At 45.7% G+C, this 17,943-nt stretch overlaps 1 protein-coding gene across 2 annotated transcripts in view; it reads right to left on the minus strand.

The window, feature by feature from the left end:
* Positions 1–17,943, minus strand: part of LOC147428991 (2-dehydro-3-deoxyphosphooctonate aldolase 1-like) — a 173,157-nt gene that overhangs the window by 51,989 nt on the left and 103,225 nt on the right. For both annotated transcript variants that reach the window (XM_086495373.1, XM_086495374.1), the window contains exon 6: positions 14,854–14,928. In XM_086495373.1, coding sequence (XP_086351499.1) covers positions 14,854–14,928 — 75 coding nt within the window. The remainder of the gene's footprint in view (positions 1–14,853; positions 14,929–17,943) is intronic.

Raw genomic sequence — 17,943 nt, forward strand, 5'->3', positions numbered from 1 at the left:
CCAGTCCGGGTGCCGCTAGAACTGCCTCTGCTTGTGGTCCCATCCGATCGGGTGTGATCTCGAGCCGCGCTGCCAATTCAGGTGAAATGAAGTTGGCCTTGGCTCCTCCATCAAAGAAAATCAAGGCTTCTTGATCTTTCACTTTGCCCCAAGCTCGGCAAAGTTCTGTACTTTCATCAATCGTGCTTGGGTCAATACCCATGCAATCTGAAACCACTCTTGCTTTCATCTTGCCTTTTCTGCCACGTTCCTCGGCTGCTCTCGAACTCTCTGGCCTGTCTTCATTCTGTTCTTGTTGTGCCTTTTTAGGGCACTTCGCGGAGACGTGCCCATGTTCCTTGCATCCAAAACACTTCCCCTCTTTGATGTAGTTGGCCCTCTCTTGAAGAGTGAGCCGGGGTCGTGAATCCTTGTCTTTCTTTTCTTGGGAACTCTCTCTTTCTACTTTCATTATTAGAAGTCTGTTGGGTTCTCTAAGTCAAGATCTCATCAGTGGGGTAAATCAAATTGCCCGAATGTATCGCAAAACCCCGTTTCGCATGACCAATCAATTCTTGAATTGAATTTGACTTTTGTTCCAAGCAGTAGTCTCGGATCTCAGTAGGAAGTCCGCAGCAAAACCGATCAATCTGTTCTTTAAACGAGACCACCTTAAATGAAGAGGCTGGTAGAAAAGAGCTCCAAAATCTCTCGCAATAAGCGTCTCCCTTGGTCATTCAAAGATTATTCCACGAAGTTCGTATACCTCGTTCGTACTCCTGAGTCAAACCAGAAGAAATAAAAAGCCTTTTGAATTTCAACCATTTAACTGGAGCTTCCTTTCTCACTAGAAGGATGGACCACCATGTTCGAGCATTTCCCTTGAAGAAAGATGTAGCCCTCCTAATCTTGGAGTGCTCTGAGTAATGCCCTCCAAAGAAAGCTATGTCAAACTACTGTATGAAGGCCAAAGCCCTCGGAGCATCTCGGACTCCAGAAAAAGAGTCAAACTTAATTGATTGTCCACCTTCTTTGAATTCTCTTACTTTCTTGCTTTCATCTTCGAGGAAGTCATATTGGTTGGCTTTATAGGAATGCTTCTTCTTTGCATAAAACATGTGATCGTCGGAGTCCGAACTGTCTGAGGATGAGTCCTTTGTAGAACTGTCAGAAACAAGGCGAAAATTCGGCTTCTTTGCCTTTTTCTTGACCTTTTCTTGCCCTTTCTAAAGCTTTGCTTTTTGCTTCGCTTCTTGCCTTTTCTATCTTCTTCGCTCGAGTCAGTAGAGCTAGAAGGACTGTCAAAAGAAGAAGAAGAACTGGGTAGTCCTTCAAATCGTACACGCTTCTTCTGTTTTCTTACCGATGCAAAAGAAGATTGACGACCCAAACAACCCGGGAAGTTAGTTCCTTTCTTGTGCTTTTTCTCATGCTTTTTGGATTTGTTGTTTGAGTCCAAAAGGAGGCTAATCTGTGTCTGAACCACCTCTTGTAATTCTTGCTTTGTGAACATCCTCGGAGAAGGAGGTTTCATGATTGCCGGTCTGATGGGTGGTTCTGTGGCCTTTTGCCACTGGGTGTGTACTTCTGCCAGGGACTGCTGACATCTTGCTAGTTGTTGGTGGCTCTTTATGATACATATATGTGTGGTTGGTTCCAACGTGGGATAGCATTATCATCATCACCATCATCTACTTTGTATGGTCGAGCGTCTTGAGTCTCAGAGTCTGAAGTTCATGCATAGCATGTTTGCACCATCCCACCTTTGAGCCTCAAACACCCCCACTGTACCTTGAGTTTGGGCTGGGAGCTGAGTGTGTTGCCAAGCCAGAATCTGTATGGTTCTTTGAGTTGTCGAGTTCCACTGAGCTCTCAGTTTGTTTTGCTTTGAGTTGTGCCATTTTAGTGTGATGTTCTTTTTTTCTATTGGACTGAGGTTTCTTGCATATTGCACTGAGGAGCACCCACTGTAGAGAGAGCACGACACACTTTCCCCGCTACAGGTGCTCTCATTTTTGGCACGCTCAATGGGACCTCAACTGAAGTCTCACTCCGTCGAGAGTCGAGTCAAGGAGCTAGTTGGTTTATGGTTTAAGCTCTCGCCTGTGCTAGTCTACTGGTCTCGACTGGTCTGATCCAGCTTGGTCTCGTCCAACTTCCCCTCGACCACCTTAGTTCTCGACCTGCTTGTCTAGTCTCTCGTCCTGGTCTAGTCGTCTCTCGTCCAGGTCTAGCCAAGTGGTCTAGTCACTCGCCCTGGTCTAATGGAGTCTAGACCAATGTTTAGTAAGTTAAAGGTCTTTGTGCCCAAAGCTTGGGTGGGCTTCTGATTACTGCAAGACCCATACAAGGCAGTCAAAAAAAGAGCGACAAAGCCCACTACTCAGTCCTCTGAAGTACTACCACAAAAAGCGTCAACCTTTCGTGCCAAGTAGAAGTCCACTAGCCCCTTTACCCCTACCTTCCTACGCGGCTATCCCCATTCCCTCAACCAGCTCTTCACCTCCCACGTCACCTTCCCTAGTAAAATTCTTGGCCGCTGTGTTACAGCAAGCTCTTGAGCAACACGCTCCTGAGCAGACAGCCATGGAGGAGCTCACAAGCATCTTGGCTAAGGTGAACATAAAGTTTCTGACTTTCAGAGGACTCTCCAAAGAGGATGCAAACGACCATGCTAGGAGATTTGTATCCCTCTGCAGGGGTCGTGGCCTCAACAGAGAAGACGCCTACCTAGTGCTCTTCCCATCAAACTTGGATGGCTTAACAGATAAATGGTACAGTTAGTTTGCTGAGAACCACTTCACTACTTGAGCAACACTAAGGCAACAGTTCTGTGAAGCTTTTGGACCAGGTGACTTCCAGGAGAAAGTTCTGGATGAGTTGGCCAACCTGATGTTCCAGCCCAGAACTCATGACCAGAACAAAGTCTCTGGTCGTCAAGCTTCCCCAACAACCAATGAATTTATGGTCAAGAAGTGGGTAGAGAAGGCTCTTCCTAAGAATTCTCAACAAAAGCTCCGAGAGAGTCTCCGACATGAAGCCACTTTGGAGGAGTTTGTCGCTGCTACTACTAGGATAGAGCCATTTTGTGCTACAGATGCGGGGAATATGAACATTACAAAAGCAAATGCCCCCTACCAGAAGGGTCCCCTCCCTGCCGTCATTGCCCTGAAGCTAAGGATCACTACAATAAGGATTGTACCAAACTTCGCGCATCCACGTCTTTGAGCCCAAGTCAAAGCCAAAATGAATTTACCTTTCCCAAGATCAATTTGATAGCAGTTAGCACCATCCCTCAGCTGCCACCTTCTGCCCATGTGGTTGCCCCTCAAGACAAGCTGCACTTGGTAGAGGAGCCTGCGGCGGGTGTCCTCACTCCGCCCAGAGGGCAGCTCTTGGTCTTAGCATTCCAACAAGTTCCGCTCTTCTACCCACTGTCCCACTGGTGGATACCCCGCTTCCAGCTGTCGACGAGCAATCCCCTAGTGCCAAGCGAGGTTCCTCATCTTTGCTCTCCGATATTGATGAAACTTTCTTGGAAGCAGTAGCCAACCTCCAACACATCAAGGTACCAAAGAAAACCACTAGTAGAAAGATAAAATATACCTAGATGAATCCAGGATAAGCCCAGATTCACCCTTAAGGAAAGTGCAAGGTATGGACCCCTAGTAGTCACCCACAATTCAATATAACCATCAGCTCCGTCATGCATAGTATTGACTAAATACCACGACATCCCCACTAACGTCATCAGTGCCCAATAGTGGGTGTAGAACTAGGTACTAACATATGCTCCCCAACACAACACACACCACACGCACACACACATGAGCAACATCAACACAAAGTTTAGCGTATTGAGTTTCTTGAAGAGACAATCTTGAAGAACACCTGCCAACAAGTGTCGCTCTACGACATGCAGTGGCTAGATGCGAGTTTTCAAAGTGACACCCTTGCAATTATTCAATCGCTTTACCCGTGGAGCAAGTCCTAGTGGCGAGCACCTCCCAGTGCAACCATCAGAGTCCTATATGATATCCCATCCCGCTGCTCCCCTCACTATAGAAGCCCTCGTCTCACCGTGTCCATCTTGGGGCGGCAATTCTTAGGTGTGATAGTGGATGGTGGATCTGGCATCAACCTCATAGCAACCACAGTACGGGACGAGACGTTTAATACACGGTGTACAATACGCGTACTAAAAGTAATTTTGAGAATAAAAAATAAAATACGTAAATTTTTTTTAGATATGTTATTTTAATAAGGACCAATGAATCGGGTTATGCACCTTCTCAGTGACTCTTCAATGTTTAATCATAGCATACATAAACAAGCACCATGAAGCTCTAAACACACTTGATCAACTAGCAAAAGACATTAGAATAGAATATGTTTTGAGCAAAAAAAAAACGCTAGAATAGAAAACTTTATGAGACGTACTGTACGTTTCAATACAGGATGTCCCGTATTATAAATAAAGTACGCGTATTATAGCTGCTATGATCAACCTGATGCCGAAGTTCACTATGTTGGCTTTAGGTCTGCAGCCTACACGACCTGCTCTCTTCACAGTTATGTTGGCCGACCAGAGGACAGTCTACCTGTTGGGCATAGTGGACAAGGTGCCTCTGTAGGTACAAGACTTCACCTTTAGCTTGGATTTTGTTGTGTTTCGTCTTCCTAAAGTTGAGGGAGGATTCCCTTTGCTCATCAGTAGACCATGGCTATGACACACTAAAGCACTGCATGATTGGGGAAATGGCGCAATGTGGATACATACTCTTGGCTCCCAATGCAACCCATTCGCCTTGAAGGAGGCATGGATCCAGTAGTGTAGCATAGTTCTTTGTCAATGGAATCCAACCCTCAACTAGAACAACCTACTCCAACCTGACGGGCCAGAAAAAGATCTGCTGGAGTGGTTCGAAGCTACCAAGTCTATGCCTTGTTATGGCGTCCCTATTCAATATTTGCCTAAGGATACACTCTCTTTCAAAGTTTCTACAGTACCTGAGCCTAGTGAGCCACTTGAGCCAGCAGCAAGTGTGGAGGTCATAGAGGCTAATCACTATGCGCCTTGGGTGGAAGCCTTTTGACATGGTGAGCCTATAAAGAATCAAAGAAGGGGGAAGAAAACTCCTCTACATGAGTTCACCCACACCTCAACCTCAACCCCATTTGTGTCTGCTACTCCGGCCAAGCCAAAGCCCTCCTCAGTGTCTAGCGAATTCCCTTCACCAAGCTTCCTCAAGGCAAAATACAACAAAAAGATGCTGATTTCAAGATTGATGAGCCCCTAGCTCTTGATGTCTCTTTGCTCCTGGACGCAGCAACCTCTTTACCTACATCGAATTCTTAAGCAGTGCCATCTCCAACCTAGTAAAGCAAGACACTTTCAGCCACTTTGATGCACACCCGGCTCTGCTAGACCGGAAGCAGAGCAGACAATCATATTTGCTCTGGTCTAGGTCATAGAAGATAAGATTAGTCCCTTTTGAAGGTATAGAAGAGTCAAGCATTGATGATTTTGCAAGAGATTGGGTTGTTAAAAGTTTGGGAAGACCAATTAGTGTATAAATATCCGATCCTCCCATCATGTTTATTTTAACCCTCGAAACAGGTCAGCTTAATGTTCCTCCACCAAATGCTCTCTGTAAATTCATTGAAGTACCTTGTGAGCTACCAGATGTCCAAGTTAGCATCAGACTTTTGTGGGGTGCCATTTCACAATTTGGAAACCTTGTGGAAGGCCTTTCTTGTTAATCCCCGTGTCCCCCCCCCCCCCTATCCACCCCTTTTTCCTCTCACCCCTAACCACCCCTCCCCTCTACCCTCGCCCCTACCCACCACTTCCCTTCCCCTCTCGCCCCTCACCACCCCTCCCCCTTGCCCCTACCCACCCCTCCCCTTGCCCCTCACTACCCTCCCTCCCCTCTCACCCCTACCCACCCACCCTCCCCCCTCGCCCTTACCCAACCCCCCCTCACCCCTACCCACCCCCTCCCTCTCTCCTCGCCCCTACCCTCGCCCTCTGGTCCCTCACCACCCCCCCTCACCCCTACCCACCCTCCCTCCCCCTCTAACCCTACAACTCTCGCTAGCCCCTACTCACCCCCCCAACACAAGCCTCCCCAATTTGCCTTTCCCCCTCACACTACACGCCATTGGCTTTTTTTTTTAACCTTCCTATGTGGAAAGCATACATGGTATCCTATGAGCGTCCTTCATCCTTGTGCTGCACTTACACTAGCTTTTTGTTGCAAGCTGGGGCCTTCTTTAGTTAACTCAAATTTCTTCTCCACACGGCTTCGTCAGTCGGGTTGAACTGCATTTTTTACTGCTAGTTTAAGTGTTCTCTCTAGTTTAGTATTCTCTCTCACCGGGACGATGAGTGATCTTGTGGCGGGCAACCTGTAGCAAGGCTAGAGTCACTTGCATGGGACAAACAATTAGATACACCTGGGCTGGAGTTCACATTGGATGGACTCTGGCTTGGGCAGTGAAACGTGGCAAGTGATATGGATGGTGGTCCAGTGGACACCGTGGTCAGCTCACCACCACAACAGCTAGGAGATAGGCTTAGCTGGATTGAGATATCTCGCTAGCTGTTTTTTGGTGGCTCTTTATGATACATATCTGTGTGGTTGGTTCCAACGTGGGATATCATCATCATCATCATCGTCATCATCTACTTTGTATGGTCGAGCGTCTTGAGTCTGGAGTTCATGCACAGCACGTGTGCACCGTCCCTGCACCTTTGAGCCTCGAACACCCCCATTGTACCTTAGAGTCTGGGCTTGGAGCTGAGTGTGCTGCCAAGCCAGAGTTTGTATGGTTCTTTGAGATGTCGAGTTCCCCACTCAACTCTCAGTCTGTTGTGCTTTGAGTTGTTGTGCCATTTTAGTGTGATGTTCTTCTTTTCTGTTGGATTGAGGTTTCTTGCATATTGCACTAAGGAGCACCCACTGTAGAGAGAGCACGACACACTTTCCCTGCTACAACCTTATGCTTTGGGCGACTGCTATGTAATCAGTCTCTCTCTAGGAAACGTTTCGTGACATGATTCATGATGTTATTCCCCCACTGGTCGCCCAAATGCATTTTGACCTTGATATTGCTTGGTATCGATTCATCATGCGCACCCACTGTAGAGAGAGCACGACACACTTTCCCTGCTACAACCTTATGCTTTGGGCGACTGCTATGTAATCAGTCTCTCTCTAGGAAACGTTTCGTGACATGATTCATGATGTTATTCCCCCACTGGTCGCCCAAATGCATTTTGACCTTGATATTGCTTGGTATCGATTCATCATGCGCGTGCGATGTGTGATTCAGGATTATGGCAAGCACTATATGCTTCAGTTATGCGGGATGTTGAGGATGCCAAACATGTCTATCAAGAGCTCCAACTTTTGGCTGATAGGGGGCCATTAACCGAATGCGAATCGACAATGCTTTGTTAGGCTCGTGTATGTATGCAACATAACGATAAATAGATAAATGGCACGACATCGAGCGTTTGTGGATAAGGGACGTGCCTCAACACAGTTTTTTGAGCACCTACACCATTCAAGGGCCTCTCAAACCATCAAGAGGGTTATGCTCCGATAGGGCTTTTGGACAGCCTCAAAACGTGAGCTTGGTGATACCATGGCTTTACACTTTGGGAAAGTATTTGCTGCTCCTCCGGCTTCTGCTGAAGCTCATCATCCGCAACAACTTTACGGTGCATCCAATTTTCTTGGTTCAAGATGCACAAGCAATGAAGGTGGATTTTACTGAAAATGAATTGCACTCAACGTTACTTGCTCTCAGCCGATGGCATTCTCTTGGTTGGATTGGCTCACTGTGGAGTTTTTTTATCTCCTTTTGGGAGCCCTTAAAATAGCCTTTACTGTACATGATGAATGCTGCGTAGACTAAGCAGAACTTGCCATTATCTTGGAAAGAAGGCTTGCTGAAATTATTACCCAAACAAGCGCTTTGTGAGCAGTTTTCTCATAGGCACCCGATCATTCTTATGCCGGTCATGTACAAAATCGTGGCTAAGATGATTGTTCATCGCATCAAGGAGCCTCTTCTTGCAAGTATGGCTACATCCCTCATCGCCAAATCATGGATAATTTGGCCAATGTCTTAATTGGAATGGAATATGCCAACAAGATGTACTCGTGATGCAAGTAGACATTGAAAAGGCCTTTGATACGGTACAATGGGATTTCATTGCCGACACTTTGCGGGCCCTTGGATTCGGTCTTAAGTTAGTCAATGTTGTATATTTCTTGTATGCTCATACTACCTCTTCTGGCCTTCTTGATGATGAGCTGGCTAACCCCTAGACATTTGGATGCTCTATCACACAATGCTGCCCCCTCAATGCTCTATTGTATGCCATTGCCACTCGCCCCTTGTTGCATTTGGATCTTGACTTCGCTTGGTCGTCTTCACGGGTTGCAATTACCCTCTGGAAATAAATTTATTGAGTAGGCTTATGTTGATGACTCGTTGTTCATGCCTCGCAATAACCGGGATCACATGCAAGAGATTATGCAGGCATTGGATACGTTTGGAGTTGCGGTAGGCCTTAAGATCAATTTTTGAAAATCCAAATTCTTGCCTTTTAATGCACGTGATTGGCATCAATTTTTGTGGCCCGGAGATATTCTTGATCCACATGTGATTGTTACACTTGAGATATCCTATTGGCTGGAAGGTGACTAATACTCGGCAAGTGGATTGGGTTATGCAACACCTGAATGTCAAATTACAATATTGGAAACTGTCCACATGGGCATTACATGTTCGGCTCCGTATTGTCCAGAGTATCATGATGACATATGTTCAGTTCTACTTGCCATTGTTGCATTGGCCTCGTCCTCGCCTTACATCGCTCATGTCTGATATTTTATCTCATTTGTGGTGCACTAATTCCCGAAAGAAATGGGCTCCGTTTGTTATCGATGAAGAAACTTTGCACTCGGAAGCGTTTGGCAGGGCCGAATATTTTGGACCTTCGCCTCCACTCTCTTGCGAGGAAGGCCACGTTATTACCTACTCTTGCACATCAGTCTCAACCATGGACAATCATGATTGCCTCACTATGTCAACATGTTACCACTTCCACCTTTGGTCACTCGTAGATCTTCCTCTAGGAGATTGTGTTTGGCAAGATGATCGGTCATTTTCCTGGTTGCTCGGATACCTCTAATTTACTCTTTGCTTGGAAAATTGTTACGGCTCATCTTTCATAGCATGGCAGACAACAACCAAATGGGAATTCACTACTCTCGGAAAGCAGAGTAGGGCATTCTCTCTTACTCTTGTTGACCGTTTGCCAGGTCAGGCATACTTCCTTACGCACGATGGCTGATGTGGTTGTCTGGGAATATGCTTCATTTTCCTCATGCAGCAGCAGCTTTGGTTTGGGCGTGCATTACTGTTAGATTGGAGCGCACTTAAGCACATGTTGGCTGTTTTCCTACCCATTCCACCATTGACCAATGGATGCTGTAGATCAGACTAGACTTTATGGGACGCACCTTTTGTTGCCATTTCTGCCTGCATCATTTATGCTCCTCTCCTGCATGAGTCTTGGCTGGTTGACCATTGTAATGCGCTATGGTCTTTGCATAAATTTGATCTATGGTGGAGAAGGCTCTTACTGCAATTTGGAAGAGCCGTTTGCCTTTGAAGGAACGTCTGTTCCTATGGCGCTGTTTGTTGGGAGTTCTTCCTGTTGGAACTCTCCTCAGTGCGCGTCACTTCAACTTTTCTCGTTATGTCAGATGTTCAGCTTGTGATGAGACTGTCAGACACTTGCTTTGGGATTGTCGCTTCACCAGGGCCTTCCTTTACCGCATATCAGCCTGTATGCGCCTTTGCTCTCCCTTGGCAGTTTTCCACAAACGGTTCTAGGCTTTTGGCATTCTCCCAACTTTCCTTCAATGTCTTGCGGTCTTCTTCCTATGGGTCAGATTTTGGGCTCTATGGTCTTCATGGCATCGATGCAATTTTTGCGTGTTCCATCAGCATGATGCGGATCCCTTTCCTTCGTTCACGATTTCACTTAGGCTATCCTTACATTTTGCCCTTGATGTTGGGGACATATCCCCGGACCCCGTATATATCCTACAACTCTCCTATGTTTGCTTTTAGACCCTTCAATTTACGAAACACTTCTCTGTTCTTCCTATTGTATCTGATCTTTTTGATGGGTTTTTCTCACTTTGAGGTTTCTTGTAACTTAATCAAAAAAAATTTACAAAAAGAAAAAGGTGTGAACACGCTTGGGACCGCGGGGACACTTTTTGCCCTTTTTAGGAAAAAAGTAATCCCTTTTCCATGAATAAGAGACTTCAACAGCCAATCATGATGTACACCAAGCGTAGATGGATGCTTGGCAGCCACGTACATGTAGCTTGGGGCCCCAATGTAGTTGGCCCTGCTCAAAGTTATGAACACTGGATTTAGCGTTCTACCTTGCCCGAGGATGTGCAAACGACAGATGGAGCCTAATGGAAGGAGGTCTCGCTATGCAACTAGACATTCATTGTCACAAAATGATGACGTGGCAAAACTGCCCGGACACACGCACACACACGGCTGACAGGCTGTACGGATAGGTGCCAGATGGCAGCAGTGCGGAATCCCGCAAAACACACTGGCAAAATGACGTGGCAGATTGTACGGATTTCTGTGTTTCATGCTAGCTGCTGACGTAGCAGGGCTGTACGGAATTCCCTAAATTGCGCTGGTACTTTTTGGCAGATTTTGGAGGGCCAGTTGCTTTTTGGGACTCTTTGTTTTTGAGTAAGAATAAAAAGAGCCTAGGGGCCTCACTCTTCAGGGCATCTAGACGCAGAGTCTTAGAGCCGAGGACCCGCAGAAGTTGTACTTTGCTCAACATTAATAAAAAGAAATACCGAAAGGGGCATAGTCTTTGGGCCCAATCTCTCTAGGCACGGAACTACACCGGGCCGTGTCGACCAAATTGAACTGTGATTTTAAAGTTGTGAAGAATGTTAAGTGATTCTCTCGTGTGTCGTGTTGGATTTCCGACTTGGGGTGCCCAAGCTTGTGATAGTGGTATCAGAGCATGACCGATTTCTCTTCTATCAGGAAATCCGATCCTCTTACCGCAATACACATGGGTTCAAACGACGAATCCCACCAGAATCAGACGAACCCTTTTGATACTTCTAAAACGGGAGGCGGTACTGACAATTCGAATAAATTAGCAGATCATGAATACTGACCACCTCGGCCTACGCAGAGTCAGTAATGGAGATGCAACATCAACAGCAGGTTGATGAGTGTGCAAAGCAAATGCTTAAATTTGTGAAGGATCCTCAAGATGCAAATTTTTTTATGTGTTGCCCGATTGACGAGGTACACACCCATTGGCAGAAAGCCATCGATACCCCAATCAAGCCTGCTCTCAAGCAACCTACTGTTCCACCGATGTTTACTGAAGATGAACTCGAGGATGTTGTTGAAAAACGAGTCAACCAACTATTGGGGTCAAAAGAGAAGCAACTGAAGTAACGTAACAAGGGAACTGATATCCCCGGTTACTTGGGCCAAAAATCCTTTTTTGCAAACACCAAAAAACAGAAGAAGCGTGTACGCTTCGAAGGATTGCCTAGTTTGTCCTCATCTTCTTCTGACAGCTCGGACAATTCATCTTCTTCTGACTCGAGTGATGAGGACAAAAAGAGCAAGAAACGACAGAAAGATCATATGCTTTATACAAAGAGGAAGCACTTTTCCAGAGCCAATCAGTATGATTTCCTCAACGACAAGGGCAAAAAGGCCAAAGAATTTAAAGAGGGAGGACAGACAGTAAAGTTTGAGTACTTTTCAGGGTTTCGAGATGCTCCCAAGGCTTTAGCCTTTATCCAACAGTTTGATATAGCGTTTTCTAGAGGCCACTATACAAAGCACTCCAAGATCAGACGGGCAGCATCCTTTCTCAAAGGCAATGCACGGACATAGTGGTCCACTCTTTTGTTAAGGAAACAAGCAACGACAAAGCGGTTGAAATTCAAGAAACTCTTTATTTCTTCATGGCTCACACAAGAATACGAACGAGATGTGATTATTGATTGGAACCATGTTCGGATGGTCAAGACAGAGTCTTTGGATTCCTATTGTGAGAGGTTTTGGGATGTCTTTCTACTTGCTTAGTCCTTTAAGAAGATCAGTTTTAAGGAACAGATTGAACAGTTCTGCTGTGGACCTCCTAAAGAGATCCGAGACTATTGTCTTGAAAAGAAGTCCGAGTCTATACAACAATTGATGGGACATGGGAAGCGGGGATTTACTATACATTCGGGTAACTTGACTTACCCACCAGATGAACCTTCGACAAGTTAGAATAGAAACAGACGACAAAGAGATAGACGACTTCCATTGATAGAAGACCAAAGAGATGAATATTTTAAAGCAGGAAAGTGTTTTGAATGTAGAGAACAAGGACATATCGCTACACGGTACCCCAAAAAGGCACAAGAATCAAGACGACTGACAGATTGAGAGGACAACATGTTCCAGAACAGATTTAAGATAGAAAATTATGGATGAATTAGCATTTCTTTTGCTTTATGGGAACATGATTTTGAATTTTGAACAAAACTAATGTTTTATGAAAGAACTTGCTATTTGTGAGCAGATAACAGGATGATGATGATTTTGGAACAGTGACAGCTCCCGAATGAGCTTGATAATGAATCATGAATCACGACCGACTGATTCAATGGAACTGTTGTGAGCGCATTAAGAGTTCTTGCCGAATGAGATGGCCACACAGCTAGAATTGAATGATTGGACCACTCAGTTCAGTATGAACTTAGTGATGGATTGGGATCCCCGGGAATGATTACTCACACACGACAATGCTTGAGTGGAAAATCTCTATAGACATGATCACAATAAGGATTAGTTAATTTGCCATGAGTGAGGTCCGTGATGGATCTAGATACGATTACTAAATACGTTGCTGGTAGTCATGGTCTAAGATTTCGAATGAATTTTTGTGATTGATTTGATCAGAATGTGATGAGACGTGACAATCGCCTTTGTACAAGTGCTGGATTTGTGTCGTCTAGTGCGTCGGTACTTAGAGTTAGTGTCTACTGAACTGGTTTATGACTTCTGTCTGACTTTGCAGGCGTAATCGAGGGCGACTACAATTCTTCCAAGAGGGGGGTGTCTCACAAAACGATGACGTGGCAAAACTGACCGGACACACACACGCACACGCATGTGGCTGACAGGCAGTACGGACAGCATACCATATGGTAGCATTATGGAATCCCGAAAAACACGTTGACATGCTGACGTCGCAGATAGTATGGATTTCTGCGTTTCACGCTGGTTGCTGACGTGGTAGGGCTGTACGGAATTGCCTAAATTGCATTGGTGCTTTTTGGCAGATTTTGGTGGGCCAGTTGCTTTTTGAGACTCTTTGTTTTTGAGTTAGAAGGTTTTGGACCAAATTGCTTTTGAGTTTACTGCTTTTGGGGGCTCTGCTTTTGGCATGCCTTTGTAAGCATAAAAAGGGCCCAAGGGCCTCACTCTTCAAGGCATCTAGACGCAAAGTCTAAGAGCCAAGGACCCACAGGAGTTGTACTGTCACAAGGATGTGGCAACTGCTAACCTTAGTTGTTGGTTTCTTTCCAATGATTTTTGTTTAATTTTTAAGACCCTCTTTTTGAAGTTGCAAATGGTCGGACAATGTATGGCCAATGTGAACGGTAGTTTCACCCGCAAACGGAAGTTGGTCAGCACTGGAACTCGTTGTTGGTGTCTGCTCGGGGCATTCTAGCTTCCGAGCCGAGTGTGTACTTAAGTGTTAATTCCCGTTGCAGGTTCCCTTTGCACGTTCTCTTTGTGTGTCTAAAGTAAAGAATTTCGGGTGAAAGCTAAAGCCTACCGCCCCACGGGCCGGTTTCATGTACTTTGCTCAACATTAATAAAAAGAAATACCGAAAGGGGCACCAATCTTTGGGGCCAATGTATCTGGGCACGGAACTACGCCGGGTCGTGTCAACCAAATTGAACTATGATTTTAAAGTTGTGAAGTATTTTAAGTGATTCTCTCGTGTGTCGTGTTGGATTCCGGACTTGGGGTGCCCAAGCTTGTGACATTCATGGAGTGTACCCAACAGATTGGTTCATTTCGACAGTAACATGCACTAGGGAGAGAGACCTTAGATGAGAGTTGATCAGTAGCTCGGCCTCTGGTTCATTAGGAGGGTAGGTGTTTCCGTGTCTTCAAGGGGTGGCCCAAGACATTTGCAATGACAATTTGTGCGTGTGGCTTGAGTTCATGTACACACTCAGCGGACACTATGACAGCATATCGGGCAGCTCAGACAAGGCTAACGGATGGCATTAATTAGTTTGTGCAGCCTTCCTTTACACAGAGCCATGGTCTTCAGTGGCACTAGAAGCCTCATGTTTGGCTCTTCCCCCTTCCAATTCTCTGATGTAGCCGTTGTACTATCAGCTTCATTCTGAGAGTCCACACAACACAATATTTTTATTCAATTGGGTTATCCTTCTATGCCTTAGTTCTCAAACACTCGTATGTAAGGGTAACTAATTGATCTCCTTCATTCACTGATTTACATGCAAATTGCTGTGTGAAACTGTTAACCCACCCCATATACAGTTCATATATTATATCCAAGATGTATAGTTACTAGTGAATACCTTGACATCTCTTGTATGAGGCTCACTGACTATATTGCATATATGAGAATAGCAACAGTAAAACTTTTTAAATTCATTAAGCTTGAAGCACCTCTTTTGAATAAAATACTAATCAAGAAAGCTGTTAACCTGCACTTAAAAAGGATCCATACTTACTGATGATGCACAAAACTGTCCTTTTTTTATATTTATCACCTTTCCAGTTTTTGCTGCTGCTACCAACAGATCTGTCTGAACAAACACAACAGAAAAAAATTGAGAGAGATTCCCTCGGAAGGTTGACAGTTGTGTACTCCCTTTATGTGGGTGCTTGTATTACAAATTTTCAATCTATGAATAAGATAATGTGTTGCAATCATATGCTTGTGTGCATGAATTTTTTGGTGTGTGGACTTTTCTCTACCATTGAAACCTTAAATATCTACAACTCCTACTTAGGTTGCCTATCAGCTGCATGTAAATAGAGCAATGTGTGTGTGTGTGAGAGAAATGAAATGAAATGTTCTATTAACATCTTCAAAAGGCCAAAGTGACCTATGAGACCAGAAAGTTACAATGTGGTGGATCTGATACAAAGTCAGAGTAACAAGATGACAAAATGACAAATAAAAATACTATGGAATCCTGAACTGCTAGGTGTGAACTAAGCAACTAAACAGCTAGCTGGGATAGCTAGATCACACGAGATCCAACATCGGTCGCTGGCGGATCTCGTCAATCTCCTCCATGGTCAATAGTCTGACCAGGCATCATGCATGTCGAGCCAAAGTGATCCGAATCCTCTGATGCAGCCTCCGTCGATGATGTGTAGTCCTCCGCAGTCGTGGGCGTCTGGATCTCCCCAGCTCAGTCGCTCGGTCGATCAGTGTGCCTCTGGTGTGAGGCGACGAGCTCTGCTATGGTAGTAACTCCTCCGGGTGTCCAGTGGCAGCTCTAAAGAAGTCTGTGATCTCTCTCTGAGACTGGCTAGCCTCTCCTCTCATCAGGCTCTCTCTGTGTCTGCGTAGCTCGAGCAAAAACAAACCCAGGCATCTCTGATCCTCGTACCGCATGACTCTAGAGAATGGTCCAAAGCCCTCTCTGAACAAGCAATGGAAGCGGCCTTGTATCTCGTAGTAGACCGGGCAGTGGCATGTGTAGTGCAACTCTCTCTCTGGCTCGATGTCACACAGGGGGCATGTCCTGGCCTCTGCTAGTACTCCGCTTTATCTCCTAGTCTCGATCCGCAGATAGTGTGAGGATGTGCGTATCTGGCCAATAGCACATCGTATCCCATGAGACAAGTGGGTGTCCATGTATCTGGGCCTCGTCACAAAGCCATCTTCGTGCCCAGCTCCTGTGCTGGCTGTATCCATGTCCTCTTGGTGTCTAGCTGAGTCAAGTCCTGGTGAATGAGCCTGGTGATCTCAGTCCTATCAGATTTTCAGCAGGCATAGAATTTCCAGAATTGCCTCTCCCTCAGCAAACAGATTTTCAGCTATATTATGTATGCATAATTGAGGACAACAAATATATTCACATGGTGCAGGTATCGTGAATAAACCAAAATGGGATTGAGCTTCTGGATATTTGGCAGAGCAGACTGAGTGTCCCGCAGTGGGCTGTGGTAGTGCATATACCCTCATTCAGGTTGTGGTTATTACTTCTCCGCCTGGACTCAGCCGAGCCAAAGCGTCGAGCTATACCCGCATCGCCAATGGAGGCCATGAGCGCTTCGCCAATGGAGTCCATGATCGTTTCGCCAATATGTAAGCCCCATACGAAGGCAATCTTTGTGCTTACAAACAAGCGGATAACACAAATGGAAAGGGAGATGAAAGAATGGAAAGCAGATTCGGAGGGATGGTGGAAAGAGAAGGCCAACCTTCTTCAAATGTTCCTCAACGAAGGCGCGCAATGGAAGGAGAAAGAGGAATTGCACGCAGAGCTACAAGCACTTAAGGCAGATTCACAAGCACTTAGAGAAGAGGTCACATCCCTCAAGCGAGAGCTTGCCGATACAGTAAGCAGTGGACTGGAAGAAGGGGAATTCCAGCCCTTGGTGATAGAGGAGATCAAGGTCATCAAGGAGCAGGTACGGATGATCACGGAGGAGGAGAAACAGAAGGTGGTAAAGACGTCTTCGTGGATGGATGTGATCACGAAGATGCAAAAGAAGGCGGATGAGGCCGAGAAATGGGTAGAAGTCGCTAAGAAAGGGAAAGGGAAAGAAACCACTTCCGTCCCCACTCCTACAATCATCAACATGACTCTAGAAGAAGAGCAGCGAAGGAAAACTAGAGCCTTGCATATAAGAGTAACCGGTCTAAAAGATCGAGATGATGTGGAAGGGGAAGTCGAAGAACTTCTCCGCATGATGGGTAGTGAGGCTACTCATACAAAGGCATGGAGGGTAGGGAAGAAGACACAAGGCAATGGGGAGACTTCAAAAGGGAAAGCTTTAATCATCCGTTTCCCATCCATGGAGGCAAAGAAGGACTTCTTGAAGAAGCGCCCTACACTAAGAAAATGGGCATATTCCTTGGAGATGACCTCACTCTCACACAGCTTGCGCATATGAGAGAGGTAATGCCAGAGATTCAAGCGGCAAGGGAGAAGGGAAAGACATCCTTCTACAAAGATGGCCGGGTGGTGCTTGTAAAGCAAAGCTCCACATGACGGAGCGAGACCTATGGAACCACACTCAAAGTTGCCACCTAGAATTGTAATGGATCTATGCGCCTTGATGTGGGTGCGTTTGAGGATAGTTTTACGGGAAGAGACGTCGTCTTCTACTCTAAGACACCATCAGGCCCCGGGGCAATCTATGCCTCACATTAGTGGATATAGATGGGAGACAGCCTGTAGACAGGAGACACAATCAAAGCACAGAGAGCGGGGCTCAGGAGGAGTGGCAGTGTTATTCAGGGAGGAGTTGCAGCCATTGATACATATAGCCCGCAGGGATGAGCAAGCTAGGTACATGTGGGTGAGATTGAGAGCAGAGACCGGCAGGTATCTTTACATTGCTATTTGCTATTTTCCCCCGAGTACGTCAGTTTATGCACCACCCAGAGGATAGTCCCCCTTCTCTATTTTGGATGATGACATATGAGAGTTCTCAAGAGATGGTGACATCATCATTCTAGGGGATTTTAATGCTAGGACTGCCCATCATCAGACAATATTTTATGATACTTCAAAGGAGATGCTGAGAGAGTTGGATGTTGCAGAGACGAGCCTATCCACACTATCACACGATGGCAA

The sequence above is a fragment of the Adiantum capillus-veneris genome, chromosome 22, assembly GCF_014529385.1.
Source record: "Adiantum capillus-veneris isolate H3 chromosome 22, ASM1452938v2, whole genome shotgun sequence".
Classification (NCBI taxonomy): domain Eukaryota; kingdom Viridiplantae; phylum Streptophyta; class Polypodiopsida; order Polypodiales; family Pteridaceae; genus Adiantum; species Adiantum capillus-veneris.